The 18,650-nt window shown below is 44.0% G+C and overlaps 1 protein-coding gene across 2 annotated transcripts in view; it reads right to left on the reverse strand.

Annotated features, from left to right (window-relative positions):
* The window catches only part of LOC120914081 (caM kinase-like vesicle-associated protein), a 123,770-nt gene that overhangs the window by 46,566 nt on the left and 58,554 nt on the right, over window positions 1-18,650 (reverse strand). The window contains exons 2-3 of one of the 2 annotated variants that reach the window (XM_040324541.1): window positions 13,699-13,798; window positions 13,464-13,595 (exon numbers count right to left, since the gene is read on the reverse strand). In XM_040324541.1, coding sequence (XP_040180475.1) covers window positions 13,464-13,595; window positions 13,699-13,793 — 227 coding nt within the window. In that variant the 5' untranslated portion in view covers window positions 13,794-13,798. Of the gene's footprint in view, window positions 1-13,463; window positions 13,596-13,698; window positions 13,799-18,650 lie in introns of those variants that run through there. The other variant, XM_040324542.1, reaches the window with a different exon arrangement.

Here is an 18,650-nt window from a genome sequence, read left to right on the forward strand (position 1 = left end):
CATTCTCTTACGTCGTCTCTAGTCTGCTTTTTCCGGCGTATAGTTAAAGCTGCTGTTTTGCGGCTTATAGTTAGACTTGCCATGTTAAGTATGGCCGTCGTTCCCGCGTCGAAATTTAAATTATTATTTTTTTCGGGATGGACGTAATTCACGTCCTTGCGACGTCATTTAGCGCAATGCACGGCGGGAAATTTAGGGACGGCGCATGCGCAATTCATTTGAATTACGCTGCCAGAGATAGACTACGCTGCCGTAACTTACGGCACAAAATCTTTAAGGATTCGAACTAAAGCCAGGTAAGGTATGGCGGCATAGCGTATCTCTGATACGCTGCGCGGGTGCAGATCTCTGTGGATCTGCCCCTTCCTGTCCTAGTGTGACAACACTCACTTACTGTACTGTACCCATGGAGAACCAGTGTTGTCAGTAAGTGTGTTAGGACCACAGCGCAACCTCCCCTCTCCTCAATCCCAAAACATAAAGTGGAGGTGTTCTGTAGTTCAAATATGTGAAATGGGCAGGGCTTGATAACGCTTCTTGAGAAAACACTGCAGAGAGGGCAGGCAGCCATCAGCTCACAAGATTTCAGGCAGAATCAGCAGGATTTTTTGTTTTTGTTTTACACTTACCAGACAGATATAGATGAAACACTTTCATCTATATATCTTACAGACCAAAAGAGAGCAAATTAGAGAAGCTCATTGATAGGGATTACATACCTTTTACATACCTTTTAATGTGATAGTAAGGCCCCGTACACACGACCAAACATGTATGCTGAAACTGGTCTGCGGGCCAGTTTCAGCAGACATGTTTGGTCGTGTGTAGGCCCGAGCGGGCCGAATTCCAGCAAACATTTGCCCGCCGGGCCTTTTCCCAGCGGACAAATATTCCTGGACGTGTTTTAAAACCGTCCGCTGGAATCCTGCCCGCTCGGACATGTACGGTCGTCAGTACAGACCTACCGTACATGTCCGAGCGCCCGCCGTCCCTCGCATGCGTCGAATGACTTCGACGCATGCGTGGAAGCCTTTAAATGGCAGGGCCGCCCACGTCTCCGCGTCATCGCCGCGTCATCGTCGCGGCGACGACGCGGACACGCCCCGCGTAATGTTTACGCGCGGACTTCTGTACGATGGTGTGTACAACCATCGTACAGAAGCCCTCTGGCAGACATGTACGGTGAAAACGGTCCGACGGACCGCTTTCACCGTACATGTTTGTTCGTGTGTACCCGGCCTAAGATTTACTGCCTTGCCTTCATTAAATCAGCCAGTTACAGTGTCGGGACAAAGTCATCTAGAGCCCAGGGCGAACGTGCTAAATTGACCAAGATGTATGATTATGTGTCAGCAAAAATCCCCCCCCCACAAGAAAATCGAGCACTTATCTGCATGCTTACCCCCCTTCCTCCCAGTACAAATCCGCCCCCTTGCTGAAATCCCCCTCCTGGTACAAATCTTAGTCCCCCCATTCCCCTAAGCTCAAATCCTCGCTCTCCCCATATATTCCCAGCACAACTCCCCCCCCCCCAAAAAAATGCCCCCATCTGATCCTAGCACAAATCCTTAGCCCCTCAAATTTTCCCTCTGGGCACAAATCCTCCCGCCACTCCAAAATCTCCCCTCCTAGCACAAATACCCCCAATCATCCCATCTAGCACAACCACTCCTCCCCCCTAAAAAAATGTACGATCTTAGGACAAATCCCCCCTACCATATTACCCTTTCTAGCACAAACCCCTGAAATTCCCCCTCCTAGCACAAATCCTCTTCACCCCTCCCAACACAAATCCCCCCCTAAATCATCTCTCCTAGCTCACCTCTTCAAATTTCCCCATCTAGAATCATTCTTATCCCCCTGCTACCGACCCCTAAATTCCCCCTCCCAGCAAAAATCCCTGCCCAATCTCTGCGTCTTTCCCCCTCCCACCTCACCTCTCATGCTACCAGAGTGTACAGGGAAGTCACCTTTACTGCCCACCCCTTGTCCCAGCCATGTTAATATCCCCAAAAACATGTCTACCATCTTGAAGTCCTTTATTTTCACCTGGTGGTTTTCACACTTCCTGTCTTAGGGTGTCACCCCAATGCCTTGTACACACGATCGGTTTTCCTGGCGGTAAAAAGTCAGCCGGGAAAACCGATAACCTGCTTGGTAGCTTTTTCCCCCCACACACGGCCGGGTTTCCCGACAGGAAAACTGCCATGAGAGCTTTGGTCCGGAAACCCCGGCCGTGTGTATGCTCCACCGCAGTGTTTCCCATAGGGAAACTGTCGGCTTAAAAACCGCTGGGATTCCCGGCGGGAAAAAAGAGAACGTATTCTCTTTTTTCCCACCGGGATTCCCGGCGGTTTTCCTGTCGGGAAAACTGCGATGAAGCATACACACGGCCAGGATTCCCAGCCAAAAGCTCTCATGGCAGTTTTCCTGCCAGGAAAACCGGTCGTGTGTACGAGACATAAGACAGGAAGTATGTTAGTACTATAGAGCCCCTTTCTCTCTCTCTCTGCATTTAATCAGCCAGTTACTGTGCTATTCATACACATTCAGTTATAAAGGAATGAGTTGGCAAGCCTAATGGGCAAATTTCCAAAATGATATGTTTACTTTTTTGAAATCCTTCATACCAGAGAAATATGTTATAGTTTGTTCAGGAAAGCTAATCGGCACTATGTACTTATGGGCTGAAGAATAAAATTTGCTTTTAAAAGGCAGTCGTTGCGGGCTAAAAAATGGCCACACGCGCTTTTATCGAAAAGGAAGCAGACTACAGACTACTGAATGTTATGAAATATTCATGCACTTCTACCCACTGTCTATTTGACTGATTAGCACTTTAAGACCATTAGGTATGGATACCTGGGCTGGACCACTTTGAGACATGTACTGAAACTATACTTTCAAGAATGCACACGTAACTGGGCAAAAAACATCTTTGTGGTCAATACATTTTGTCTTTTGTTATATTACATTTATATGTGGATGTTTTGGAACTACAACCATAGATCAGAAACATGAGAAAGAAGCTTCCGTGTTGCTCATGTCACCCAAACAGATTCTCCCTTTCATCCTCTATTACTAACATTTGATGGGTAGGACTTGCGTAATCTCCTGAGGATAGTAACCCTGTGGAGTTTAAAACGATAAAGCATTCTGTACCCAAAAGAAAATAGGTTTCTGTTTATAGTGAGATCAGGATAAAAAGCTGAGAGGACATAGGCTATAGGGCTGTGATGTCTGCTTTATTGTTTCTGCAGTGTGTTCCATACATCTGTATGTTTGGCAATGTCAAAAACTGATGTATATGGCAACTGTTATTTCACTTCTATAGCACCAAAGCCATCTTGAGGTAGCAATCTTAAAGCAAACCTGTGTTTAGTTTTAGGATATTATACTACATCGCAGCACCCAAGGTACAGTGATTCGAAAAAGTATTCATACCCCTTGAAGTTTTCCACATTTATGTTTTGTTACAACCAAAAGCGTCAATGTATTTTCTTTGGATTTTATGTGATAGACCAACACAAAGTGGCACATAATTGTGAAGTGGAAGGAAAATGATGAATGGTTTTCATTTTTTTTTTTTTACACATAAATATGTGAAAAGTGTGGCTGCATTTGTATTCAGCCCCCTTTACTCTGATACCCCTAACTAGAATCTAGTGGAACCAATTGCGTTCAGAAGTCACCTAATTAGTAAATAGAGTCCACCTGTGTGTAATTTAATCTCCGTAAAAATACAGCTGTTCTGTGAAGTTCTCACAGGTTTGTTAGAGAACCTTAGTGAACAAACAGCATCATGAAGGCCAAGGAACACACCAGACAGGTCAGGGATAAGCTGTGGAGAGGCTTAAATCAGGGTTAGGTTATAAAAAAATATCCAAAGCTTTAGACATCTCACAGAGCACTGTTCAATCCATCATCCGAAAATGGAAAGAGTATGGCACAACTGCAAACCTACCAAGACATGGCCGTCCACCTAAACTGACAGGTCAGGCAAGGAGAGCATTAATCAGAGAAGCAGCCAAGAGGCCTGTGGTAACTCTGGAGGAGCTGCAGAGATCCACAGCTCAGGTGGGAGAATCTGTCCACAGGACAACTATTAGTCGTGCTCTCCACACATCTGGCCTTTATGGAGGAGTGGCAAGAAGAAAGACATAAGAAGTCCAGTTTGAAGTTTGTGAGAAGCCATGTGGGGCACACAGCAAACATGTGGAAGAAGATGCTCTGGTCAGATGAGACTAAAATTGAACTTTTTGGTCTAAAAGCAAAACGCTATGTGTGGTGGAAAACTAACACTGTACATCACCCTAAACACATCATCCCCACCGTGAAACATGGTGGTGGCAGCATCATGTTGTTGTGATGCTTTTCTCCAGCAGGGACAGGGTCAGAGTTTATATGAAGATGGATGGAGCCAAATGCAGGGCAATCTTAGAAGAAAACCTGTTAGAGTCTGCAAAAGACTTGAGACTGGGGTGGAGGTTCACCTTCCAGCAGGATAACGACCCTAAACATACAGCCAGAGCTACAATGAAATGGTTTAGATCAAAGCATATTCATGTGTTAGAATGGCCCAGTCAAAGTCCAGACCTAAATCCAATTGAGAATCTGTGGCAAGACTTGAAAATTGCTGTTGAAAGACGCTCTCCATCCAATCTGACAGAGCTTGAGCTATTTTGCAAAGAAAAATGGCAAAAATGTCACTCTCTAGATGTGCAAAGCTGGTAGAGACATCCCCGAAAAGACTTGCAGCTGTAATTGCAGTGAAAGGCGGTTCTACAAAGTATTGACTCAGAGGGACTGAATACAAATGCACGTCACACTTTTCACATATTTATTTGTAAAAAAAAAAATTGAAAACCATTTATCAATTTCTTTTCATTTCAAAATTATGTGCCACTTTGTGTTGTTCTATCACATTAAATCCCCAAAAAATACATTTACGTTATTGGTTTTAACATGACAAAATGTGGAAAATTTCGAGGGGTATGAATAATGTTTCAAGGCACTGTACAATGGTTCAGTTTATTTTCAGAGTGCCCTATTATACAAATTATTATTAGAGCTCAAAATGTTAAGTTAAGTCCTGTCCCTGTTCACCTCCATAATGACTTCTGAGGTGATCAATTTAATAGCCCAAAGGTAAGGCTAGGGATGGGGCACACTTTATTAGTCCAGGCTCTGGTCAGAATATGCATATTAAGTCTAATGGGACACCCAAAAATAAACCAAGATAGTGTGTTTATTTTACTTTTACGTCCCCTGCTGCATTCATGTCCTGGCTAATAGACATTGCATACGGAGGGTTCTAGAAGTGATAATCTTAACCCGCAGCTCTCCTCAGGCTGATATCCACATACCCCTTCTGCCTGGCCTGCCACTCATCCACTCATTATTGAGTGTTTTCACACATGATATATCACTCTAGCATACCTCCCAACTGTCCCTGATTTCGAGGGACTGTCCCTGATTTGGAGCAATGTCCCTCTGTCCCTCATTCTCCTCATTTGTCCCTCATTTTGGTCTGATCTATATAGATGTATATAAAATGCACCTTTTATCTATCAAAAAGTGTTTCCCAGCGCTAAACCTTTCAACTGATTTATAAATTGCTGTATTTGTAAATTCCAAAAGCCAATATAAAGGAATAGTAGTGGTAAAAAAAAGAACTTGTGGGTTTAACCAATCTTATTTTTTTTTGTACAATTCTCCTTTAAGGGGGCGTGGCAAGGGGTGTGTCCTATGCCTGCATACTTTTGCTGATAGGTGTCCCTCATTCCCATCTCAGAAAGTTGGGAGGTATGCTCTAGTTGCAGCTAAAGAGCCATACTGATCACAGGGGCTATTACCTGAAGAGCCACAGCAGACTTACCTACACCTGCCAGCTTTAGTGAGGCTTTCTGACTCCGTGCCTCCTACTTTAGAACATCATCCCAGGATCCATCCATACCCCTACAGCCACTATCTTTCCCAGCAACGGACCTATCAGGATCTTCTGTCACTATATGGATCAAAACTCACATTCCTTTATTATGGGATCCATAATCCATGTGTTAAGCCCCATACACACTATCAGTTTTCCTGCAGGTTTTCTCTTCAGGTTTACCAAAACCATGTAGTGCAAGGGCCTGCCTGATTGCATACAAATTGAAACTCTTGAGGTTTGACCTCATATTAGATGGTTTTGGTAAACCTGAAGAGAAAACCTGCAGGAAAACTGATAGTGTGTATGGGGCTTAAGCTACTGCATGCACACATAGCTAACCCAAATCACCTCTTGGGCTAATTATTCCCTTTCCCCTCTTGTCCCTCCGCAGCTCGAGCCTCCAAGGGGTTGACACATAGATACATCTCCTAGACACACAGGCCCAGATTCACAAAGCACTTACGCTGACGTATAATAAGTTACGCCGACGTAAGTGCAAATGTGCGCTGTCGTATCTGTGCGCCAGACCCACAAACAGATATGCGCCTAAAACCAAGCTACACCCCGCCGATGTATCTTGCTTACGCCGGCGTAGGGTGGGCGTACATTTAGGCTGGGAGCATGGTGCCGCTCTCATTGATTAGCCATTCAAACATGCAAATGAAGGAAATACGGCGATTCACGAACCTGCGTGCGCCGGACGCAGGCTACGCTAGGTGCACGTAAGTTGTATGTCCGGCGTAAAGTTATTCCCCATAAAGGAGGTGCAACCCAGCAGCAGACATGCCGTGGAGCAGGGTCGGACTGACCATTCGGGGGCCCCATCAGGGTTACCAGCCTCAGTTAAACCAAGGACAGTATGTAAAAATCTGTGTTTTAAAAAAAATCCCAAGATTATAGCTGCCCCATCTCTCCAGTACCTTTTCAGTGTGTGTATACTGTGTGTATACTGTGTGTCTGTGTGTGTGTGTGTGTGTGTGTATACTGTGTGGCCCCATAATCTATTGCCTGGGGCCCGATAATCTCTTATTGCCCAGGGGGCCCCATAATATCCTATTGCCCGGGGGCCTCATAATCTCCTATTGCCCGGGGGCCCCATGAGTTGTCAGTCTGCCCCTAACGTGGAGGTGTTTCAATGTGCCAATTGACTTGGTGTCTGGACTTTTTTGTTTTTTGTGTTGCATGTTCCTGTACCCAGTTTGTGGTTGTGTGACACAGCTTGCGTGCATTACCCTACATTGTCTAGCAGTTTCCCCACACTTGTGGCTGTCAAGCAGCAACATGATTTTAGATAATTCATTTTGATTAAACTTTAGTATCATTATTCATTGGGGCTTATTTACTAAAGGCAAATCCACTTTGCACTACAAGTGCAACGTGCACTTGAAATTGCACTAAAAGTGCATTTGGAAGTGCAGTCGCTGTAGATCCGAGGGGAACATGCAAGGAAAATAAAAAATAGCATTTTAGTATGCACATGATTGGATAACAAAATCAGCAGAGCTTCCCCTCCTTTCAGATCTACTCCTCAGATTTACAGCAACTGCACTTCCAAGTGCACTTACTACAATTTCAAGTGGATTTGCCTTTTGTAAATAACCCCCATTGAGTCTCTCAGTCATTACAGACTTTCTTTTCGGTTTTCTTCTCTCCTCGGGGAGAAAATTATTTTTTTTTGCTTTGAGGCTATATTACTGAACCATACTGGTATGAGTAGATAGGATTTATTACTTTGATTCATGCCTTGTTCACCTTTTGCTTTTTTTTGTCCTAGAAGCAGTGGCGGTGCGTCCATAGAGGACGCAGGAGCGCCGCTCCCTCTCGCTCCTGCACCGCCACTAAAAACAGAAAAATAGATTCATGCATTGCATGAATCTATGTATTGTCACCAGCGCTGCTGCCTTCCACTATTCAGATGGCCGGCCCCCCTGGCGAGTGCCGGACATCTGAATAACGGCAGCTGGTTGGCTGTGGAAGTGTCTATCAGAGCCTGTGGGCTGTAATCAGCTTCCAAATAATTAACCAGGGGACGCACGGGGTGTGCGTTCCCTGCATAACACTGACCCGCATCTCAGCCACTCAGGTTCACCGGATCTGGTTACCGGTACCCTGATTGGCTGAAGCGACATCGAGGGCGGGACTACATCGAGGGATCGTGGAGGAGGACGGCTGACCAAGAAAGGTAAGTGCCGAGCAGGGGGGGCAATCTGTCGGCATTTTAAGTGGCAATCTGGCGGCATTTTAGGGGAAAACTGGCGGCAATTGATGGGCACAGTGGTGACAATGGCACAGTGGCTGCATTTGGCATGGCACAGTGGCGACAATTGATGGGCACAGTGGCGACAATGGCATGGCACAGTGGCTGCATTTGCATGGCACAGTGGCGACAATTGATGGGCACAGTGGCGACAATGGCATGGCACAGTGGCTGCGTTTGGCATGGCACAGTGGCGACAATTGATGGGCACAGTGGCTGTGTTTGATGGCATGGCACAGTGGCTGCATTTGATGGCATGGCACAGTGGCGAGAATTTTATGGCACAGTGGCTGCGTTTGATGGGCACAGTGGCTGCGTTTGATGGGCACAGTGGCGGCAATTGATGGGCACAGTAAGGCTGCAATTGATGTTTTATTTATTTAAAGTTTTGAGCACCAGCCGCCACTGTCTAGAAGTGATAAGCCACTGTGAGTAAAGAAAAGGTAAAGAAAAGTTCCAACAAGACTGTGGGGGTTATTTACAAAAGGCAAATCCACTTTGCACTAAAAGTGCAAACTACAAGTTCAAAGTGCACTTGTAATTGCACTGAAAGTGCATTTGGAAGTGCAGTCGCTGTAGATCCGAAGGGAACATGCAAGGAAAATAAAAAACAGCATTTTAGCGTGTACATAATTGGATAATAAAATCAGCAGAGCTTCCCCTCATTTCAGATCTACCCCTCAGATCTACAGCGACTGCACTTCCACTTGTAGTTTGCACTTGTAGTGCAAAGTGGATTTGCCTTTAGTAAATAACCCCCTGTATTTAGGATGTAGATACATACATTCTCTCTGCCCGTATATAGGCACTGTTATATTGCTCCATCTATGGACTGAGTGATAGTGAGCCCTTTTCTCCATACAAAAAATATTTGCATCCATTGTTTATAAAACAAAAACCTACCCTTACGAGCAAGAAGATGGTAGCATTTTATTAAAGCTACCAGGCTTATTAGATCTATAACAGCTAAACTCACGGGACTTCAGAGCACAACACATTATAATGCCGTCTGGTTTTCAACTGACCATAATCCAATCTACTCAAGGGTTGACTTAGAAACACTGAGCCTGTTATTTTCTCAGCTTCAGCTCAGGGCTTATATTGCTACTAAAACAGATAAAAAATGATGTGTTAGTCAATATTATCAACTTTCCAAGCAGAAGGGGTCTCCCTTGGGTTCTTTAAAAGGTTAATCTGTAAAACAAAGAAAATCATTTTCTGGAGGTGGCTTTCGGAATAACTGGCGACAGATACTTCCATCAAACTCATCAAGAGGTTTTTACTATCATGCTAAAAGTTACCATGCCTGTATTTTTTTCAATATGTTTATTGTAGGTTTCTGATAAAATATAACAAGTAAGCCCATGCAGGGGCTGAGCTAAACATTCTCATGCAAATACAGGCATCAGAAATTGTCAAAACATCAGGAATTCAGTCCAAAAGTAAGGAGGACAAGCAGGGAAGTCAGATTATATATTCCAATCATTGGCAGGCTGTCCTCTTTGGGGCAACAGTACCCCCCCCCCCCCATAGGTATAAATAAACTAAGGTCCAGATTCTCAAAAAAACGCCTATCTTTAGGCGGGTCGTAACTTAGAGCGGCAGGTCCCGTATTCAGAAACATTTTCCGCTCTAAGTTACGGCGGCGTAGTGTATCTGATACGGCGTAAGCCCGCGTAATTCCAACTAGGCTAGTGTGGGCGTGTTTTATGTTAATGTATCGTGACCCGACGTGATTGGCCTTTTTTAACGAACGGTGCATGCACGAGCATGCTCAGTATCACGTTGATTTTTCAAATAAATTTCAAATTAAATTGCGCCCGCTCAATGCCTAGTCGACATGAACGTAACTTACGTCCAGCCCCATTCACGTACGACTTACACAAACGACGTAAAACATAAAAAATTTGACGCTGTTCCGACGTCCATACCTAACATTAGTACGCCTCATCTAGGCCTCATAGAGCAGGGGTAACTATACGCCGAAAAAAGCATTACGCAAACGACGTAAAAAAATGTGCCAGCCGCACGTACGTTTGAGAATCGGCGTATCTAGCTCATTACCATATTCGACACGTAAATCGACGGAAGCGCCACCTAGTGGCCAGCGTAAATATCCAACTTAGATACGACGGCGTAAAAGACTTACGCCGGTCGGATCTAAGACAAATCTATGCGTAACTGATTCTAAGAATCAGGCGCATAGATACGACGCCTCAAACTCAGTTACGACGGCGTATCTAGAGATACGCCGGCGTAACTCCTACGAGAATCTAAGAATGTAAAAAGAAAAGGAATGCCTCGTACACAGGGTCAGACTTTTGACTGTGCATAAGTCTGCCGTGAGTCCGTCGGAAGTCGGACGGTGAGAAAGAGAACAGGTTCTCTATCTAAGGTCCGTCGGACTTCTGACAAAAAAAGCCTGATGGAGGCTACACACGGCCGGACTTTCCAAGAAAAAAAGCCTGTCTGACTTTTTTTCTCGGAAAGTCCGGCTGTGTGTACGCGGCAAAAGAGTGCAAAAAAAAGAAAAGAGCATGGAGAGGGACCGAAGAGAAAGGGGACCACAGACTCGGGATCGGCAAAGGAAACAATTATAAATGATCAAAGCTGGCCAAAAGCAGAGAGAAGAAAAAATAACTGTTCCAAGGTCCCCAGACCTTAAGGAATTTGGAATGCGAATCCTTCAGGATACTGAACCAGCAAGGCCACCATATGAGTTTTCACACCCAGGAAGGCAACAGACAGGGTTTTCCAGGTATGCGCAATGCTAAGCTACCTATTTAAATGCATATCGGCCAATCAGCATTTCGTTTCATTGCCTCATCCATGGACAGATCTGCCACTGAGGATAGTAAAAGATCTGCCCTCAATTTTTTGCTCAACTGCAACCTGCTTGGATGTTGTTCTTGACCTGCTGATGAAAACAGACCTTGAACAATCCTCTGTAAAACTTGAAGTCAGTTCCAAAAAGTTGTGTGGGGCCAACAACAATGCCCCAGTTGAAGTACTTTTGTACGAAACGCGTAGGGCTTGGTACACTACTCCACTTATTGCCCCTTTATTTTATCTGTTCATATTGTAATCACTTTTATGCCCTGTTGGTTTTTATTCAATAAAACCTGCAATTGATCTGCGCTATCGGAGCCCTCCTCTCCTTTTTCTTTCCTCCATGTCCTGGCAGATCGATTGTTTTTGGAGTCTTGCTTCATCGTGCCATCTATAGTCCTGTAAGGGATTGATAGATTGGAAGTCTTTTTTCATCCTTTGAGGGCTGCATCGACATCCAGTGCACCCCGAGTTATTCTCTGGTTTGGGATATCTTCAACAAGGGTCGTCTACGGCTGTACGTTGGGTCCATAGTCTTTATCCACGGCTTCCAGCAGTGAGAGTCCTCAGACAAGCCTTTGGGGTTTTCCATTTGGATTTCCCATGCTCTTATGATCTGCTGTCGTTGACAGGTAGATCCATCAGTTCTGGTAAGAGTATTCTACCTCTCTGTATTTCCTTGCCAGAAGGGTTACGTGATGGTCTACTTGGTTCTACATCCAGGTTCACCATTTCTTTTTATTGTCTCTTAAATGGACATTTATTATTATTTTTCACTTTTATGTGAATATAATTTCATTATTATTGTTTGCTCACTTTTTGGGACTCATTCCATTTATGTATGGTCCCTCTGAACACTTAGCGCTACATCTTTATCACAGTCACATTTTGAATTTTAGTCACATTTTATGCAGCAGCTTGTTGTTCTATATTTTTTTAGACTAGTGCACATTTTTTATATTCTTACAACAACAATATATACAGTGCCCTTAGTGGTCAATTTTGGCGGTTTCATTATTGCAAATATTGTGCAGGGTAGCTTAAAGGGGTTGTAAAGGTTTGTTTTTTATTTTCTAAATAGGTTCCTTTAAGCTAGTGCATTGTTGGTTCACTTACCTTTTCCTTCGATTTCCCTTCTAAATGTGTTTTTTCTTTGTCTGAATTTCTCACTTCCTGTTTCTCCTCAGTAAACTTGCCCCCATCATCCGAGCTGTTCTGGTTAGTCAGCGTGCTCGCAGCGTCTCCCCGCAGGGATGTAGTCCCAAGGGAGGGTGCAAGCACACTGACTAACCCCCAGCCAGAACAGCTAGGATGAGCATAGCGTCTCTCTGCAGGGATGTAGTCCCAAGGGAGGGGGTGAGCACACTGACTAACCCCCAGCCAGATCAGCTCGGATGATGGGGGCAAGCTTACTGAGGAGAAACAGGAAGTGAGAAATTTAGACAAAGAAAAAACACATTTAGAAGGGAAATCGAAGGAAAGGATAAGTGAACCAACAATGCACCAGCTCAGGGGTCTCCAAACTTTTCATACAAAGAGCCACTTTATTGCCCTTCAGACTTTAGGAGGGCCGGATTGTGGCCAGCAGGGGCAGAAAATGTCACGGGCCCAGCATCAGTGAGAATAAATATGGCCTCAGGGTTGGTGGTCAATAGGAGGAGGAGCATTCCCCCTATTAGTAGGAGGAATGGTATTTCATCATTGGTATCTGTGGAAGATATAGTGCCCCATTGTTGGTGTCAGTGGGAGGAATAGTGCCTCATATCAGTGGAAGGAATTGTGCCCCTAGGGCCGGATTAAGACTAGAAAAAGGGCCACAACTCGGGCCGCAGTTTGGAGGCCCCTGCACTAGCTTAAAGGAACCTATTTACAAAATAAAAAACAAACCTTTACAACCCCTTTAAGGGCATGATTGTCCAGTCGGTGAAGGACATTTTTAAGTCCACATGGTAACAAGGATTTCCCAGACTTTGGTGAACATATGTGAAGTGTTTGGTAAAGATTTTATACTTTTCTTTCCACAAAAGGGGAAACAATTTGCAATTAGATGAACATTTCTATGTTCAGCAACAAATATTACTCCAAAGCGCTCATCATCAATGATGACCCATACATCACAGTTGATATCTCAGTTGTGTGTTATTACAGTATGTGGTTGGTGCAGATTTGTAACCACCACTTTACGACTTTCATGAAACATGATGGTTACAAATTTTAAATTTTGTTTATACAAATCCAACAGCAAAAAATAATGGACTCCTCGTTTTTGTACACCCTGCTTTTTTTCCTACTTATAACTAGAATACCTGTAGGTGCGGCCTCTAGTAGCTGCAGCGCTGCCACCCTCCTCGCTGTTGTGCGATGAGTTTCCTCCCTCAACCTCATCAGAACTCAGGGTCATCTGCTACGCTGCTACAAAGGATTGCTATTTTGCTATTTACTTACATTTTCAGAATCATGATCTCATTCTTTGCCGCCCTCCTCACTTTTCGGCCATCTTTCTTCAGAAACTTTTTGCAGACAAAGAGACGATCTGTCTGCATCTCCCGGGCCAGGCAGATTTCACAGAACTCTTTCCTGCGCAATGTAAAAAAAATTATTGTGTTACACCTCACAGGCCCATACAAAGTAAAGACAGCAGACCACACTCAATGACAACCGAAGGAAACACAATACTCACGCACAGAGAAGCTGGCCAATCTCATATTTGTCTGTGATGTCAGAGAAACAATTGTAGGTTTTCTCATTGCGGACACTGATGCATCCAAAAGGCATGGCAGCTGCAATAGAAAGAAATTAATAAATCTGAGAGAGGAGGAGCGTAACCCTGGGGGGGGGGGGGGGGTACTTAGTGACAATTGCTATTGGGCCCATGATTCAGGGTTCCCAATGACTGTTTGGCCCCGTACACATGTGATAGATTATAATAAAATTCCTATTTTTGAGTTAAGCCAATTATTTTATTAGATCCACTGAAATGTTTCCTCTTTTTATATTCTTTTGATTTCTTTTTTTTTATATATTCCTTTATATTTTCATATTGTTTTTATATTCATTTTCTATATATGCATGTGTGAAAAGTATGTATCACAATAGTGTTTATTTTCCTTGAGAATTTATATCAGATATGATGTTAAGTTTTAAAGTTATAAACTCAGCATTGGAAATGAAGGACAAAGGATTGAAGTCGAGAGCAGATGCCATTTTTCCCTCATGCTACAGATGTGTTCAACCTTTCCTCCCCCCTTCTCCTCATTTCAATGAAGGAATTTTGTGTCTCGTGACCAGAGAACTGTTTCCAAATATGGACTTCCACCCCTCGCTCCTTGTCCTTCGGCCCCTCCCTTCTACTGCACTCCTAAACAGCTCCTCCCATAGCCCCCACCACCGAATGAATAAGATGGCTCCCAAAGACTTTGGAATGTGTGCCATGTGCTAAGTACAGACGTCACAGGGGGGCGGGTAAATGGGAGTGAATTTTACAAGCTAACCAATCTGAGTGCATATGTTTTGTGATGTCATATTGTTAATAAAGCAGTAGCCCAGACTGAAGCCATTTCTCTTTTACATTGGGAACAAAACAAGCAGGCTGTGTGTCCATTCTTGCTATACAATTTGAGCCAGTGACCAGTACAGGTTTTCCAATTTGGGCCCCCATCCTTATCACACACGATTGGTTTTCCTGTTGGAAAAGTCTGATGAGAGCTTTTGGTCGGGAATCCCAACTGCGTGGATCTATTTTTTCCCGTCAGGAAAAAATCAGATCAGAATTTCCGATCGTATGTACAAATCCCAATGTGCAAAATTCAGACGAAACAAATCCATGCACGCTCAGAAGCATACAACTTAATTTTGTTGTAGTCTTTTACGTCACCGCGTTCTTGGCAGTCAAAAGTTCACCGAACTTTTGTGTGACGTGTGCTTGAGTGGAATTCCGTCAAAAAAAACATCCGTTTTTTTCCGATTTGAAAACCGCTTGTGTGTACAGAGCATTGCAACTCTTTATGCGTCACCTGTACACAATAAACAGCATTTTCCTTTTATTTGTCTCATTTTTTCTTCAGTTGTCTGTCGTTTCATCCCCGACTAAACTTATTAGATTAGAAAAACACATTTTACAGGATTTTTATTAAAAAAAAATTGGGTTCCTGAAAGGCTGAACAGGACAGTGTAAGCCTTATGATATAAAAGGGGCAGTATAAATTTTGTATCTGTGATTTTTTGTTAAGCCTTTGTTACTTTGGCAACGCGTGAAAACAGGTAGAACGTATTTCAGTAGCATCTCGCCTCTAGGCACAACAGAGCCGTCTCGTGTTCTGAAGCAATGCTCATTAAAAAAGAGGCTTACTTAAGGAATTGTTTCCAAGCAAAGATGCAGGTTGGCAGTGGATTGGTGGTGTGGGGGGCACTAGGACATCTGACCACAAGAGTATACGTTTTTTTTCTTTTTTATGAAACACATGAATTGCCTGCGTTTTTTGCTGAATTTTCCATAAAATGCTGCGGTCTGGTGTGGCAATTTTTTTATGTCTTTCTCTGTGGCCTGTAGACCACATGTCTTCTCCCTCCACCTTTCCCTCCTTCTATGGCTTGTCTCTGAACTGACGCTCACTGCATGCACACCTGACTATTACTGACGCACTGCATTGTGGGGTATGCCATATTACAAGGACAGAAACATTAAAGGCTGTCATTTGTGTATAAGGTCAGTTCAAAGGGACATAAAGCTAAACTCCAGGATAAGCAAATACAGTGGAACCTCGGATTGCGAGTAACACGGTTAACAAGCGTTTCGCAATTCGAAGCACTGTATTTTTTAAAATTCTGACTCGGTTCGCGAGTGTTGTCTTGCAAAATGTGCAGTATTCAAGCCACAGCGGTGTGCAGTACCACATTTGGCCTGAGGTGGGGGCGCTGGAGCCGATCAAAGCCTCTAGGAAAAACTCAAAAAAAATACTCAGTTCCCGAGCCTTTCCAAGGTTTTCCAAGTTCAGCCGAGCTGTCCCTTGGCCTTTCCGAGTGTTTCTGAGGCTCTCTGGTGCCCTCCCACCTTTGGCCACATGCGGTATTGCATGCCTTTGAAGTCAATGTGGAACAAATTATTTTCGTTTCCATTGACTTCTATGGAGAAACTCGCTTTCATATGCGAGTACTTTGGATTACGAGCATTCTCCTGGAACGGATTGTGCTCATAATCCGAGGTTCCACTGTTTTTTCTAAATGAAAGAGTCATGTGTATTCTTCCTTAAATTACAATGTGCTTTGTGTTTTCCTTCCAATCCAGTGTGTACTTGTTCCTCTGTGCAGGAGCTTCCTGTAATGATGATCGGTCATTAAAGGTTGTGCAGGGTGACTGGTCTTGTCTCCACCACCTCATGTAGTTTTCTGGAGGCAGCATAGCTCCCAACTGTCCCTGATTTAGAGGGACTGTCCCTGATTTGGAGGGACTGTCCCTGATTTGGAGGGACTGTCCCTGATTTGGAGGGACTGTCCCTGATTTAGAGGGACTGTCCCTGATTTGGAACAAGGTCCCTCTGTCACTCTTTCCTCCTCATTTGTCCCTCATTTTAGCCTGATCTATATAGTTGTATAGAAATGCACTATTTGTCTTTAAAAAGGTGTCTTCTCCCAGTGCTAAACCTTTCATCCAATTTCTAAAGTGCTGCATTTGTAAAAAATTCAAAAAACAATATAAAGGAATATTAGTGGTTAAAAAAAGCACTTGTGGGTTTAACTTATTTTTTGTATTATTCTCCTTTAAGGGGTTGTGGCAGGAGGTGTGCCCTTTGCCTACATACTTTTTTCGATAGGCGTCCCCCGTTCCCATCTCAAAAAGTTGGGAGGTATGCAGGCAGCCTGTATTGGGTGGGGTCTGCTGGGTCCCTCCCACAGCTCTGCTGCCTGCACAGGCTGTGTACAGCACAGTGATGATGTCAATGCTACATGTACATAGTAATAACTGGGTTCGCAAAAGGCATTTGTATCTGTAATCTGTATTTAAATTCTTTGTGGTTATTCAGGAATATGTTTAAAGTATAGTGAGGGGAAAAAATAATTTAATTACCTGCTTAATTTTGTATGTTTGACCGCTGACAAAGGGGTGGGGGATGGGGTGGTGTAAAGGCCCGTGGGGGCAATGGGTGAAGTAGGTGGGTGCTACCTCTGAGTGAAAACAATAGTGGACACAAATTACTAAAAAACAAACTTTAATAAAATACACTCACATGGAGCAGTCTGAGGCGGTCACAAATCCACGAGCTGCGAGCTTGTCTACTGTCCGTCAGGTGCTGCAAAAGGTCCAGTGCTCCAATCCCGATGCGTATTCGTCACACCCCTGATGAAGTCACGTGGTGTGACGAATACGCGTCGGGATTGGAGCACTGTTTGGATTTTTGGCTGCGCCTTTTCACAGACCTGGCTGCTGGATTCTTCACCCTCAGACGTTCTACACATTGATTTATCCACTTCCCAGGCTGCACCTGGATTTTCCCTTTCTTTGATCGTTGGATTTGGACTGTTATGCTATTTTCATGAACTGACTCACTTTTGACATTGTTATTGATGTTTGCATTGTCTTTATTATTTTAGTAATTTGTGTCCACTATTGTTTTCACTCAGAGGTAGCACCCACCTACTTCACCCATTGCCCCCACGGGCCTTTACACCACCCTACCTCCCCATTATTGCTGATGGGGACACCGCTGATGGGCATACCAATGATGGGGACATCACTGATGGGGAGGCCGCTAATGGGGACACTGCTGATGGGGACACCATGACAGCGTGCCTTAGAACTCCTTCAAAATAACATGCGGTCCGTGGAATCATACAGCATGCAAGGAAGAAGAAGGACCATAGCGTAACATGATAAACACTGGTTGCATTTATTAAAAGGTAATGTGCTTACAAACATAAAGATAAAATTTGCATGTAAAATTTTGCCGGCCGGCAATGTAGGAGCCCTTCCTCCTCAAGTCGATGTGTTGACGTCACTGCGCGCCCTTCCAGACGAGTTTCGTCATACACTGACGTTCTCAATGGGAGTAGATTATTTCTTTGTCAGTGGTTAAATGTACAAAATCAGCAGGGGATCAAATTATTTTTTCCCTCATTATAGAACCATAGGCAAAACTTTTTTCATTTTGGAAAGAGTAATGGAGGGTTATAACCCCTGTAAGGTTTATTTTTGCCATCTTTGTTCCATTGGGGGGAATTCCCCTTCACTTACCATCCCTTAGCCGAACAGGAAGTGAGAGGAAATCCCTGAAAATTAAGGGAATTTCTTGGGGATTCTCAGGTCACCAGAATTAGTGTTCCCATTGGAAGATTTCCTCTCTATTACTTTTGTGGGGCCAACCCAAAATTTAAGATTTTCTTGTACTTTCAAAGATAATGGTAAACAGGACAGATAGAGAAGCAGAATGGGGCAGTGTTGCCAACCGCCAGTATTTTTACTGGCAGCCAGTAAAAAACAGGCAATTTTCTCCTGCCAGTAAATGCCAAAATATGGCTGGGACACTTGGTTTGGTCCGGAGCTGGCAGAAACTATCCGAGTGCTTGCCACAGTGTGATTAGGCGGATCTGGCAGAGGCGGTGCCTGTATATGTTGTGTAATGTCAAGGTGCAATGGAG

The sequence above is a fragment of the Rana temporaria genome, chromosome 9 (assembly GCF_905171775.1).
Source record: "Rana temporaria chromosome 9, aRanTem1.1, whole genome shotgun sequence".
NCBI lineage: Eukaryota > Metazoa > Chordata > Amphibia > Anura > Ranidae > Rana > Rana temporaria.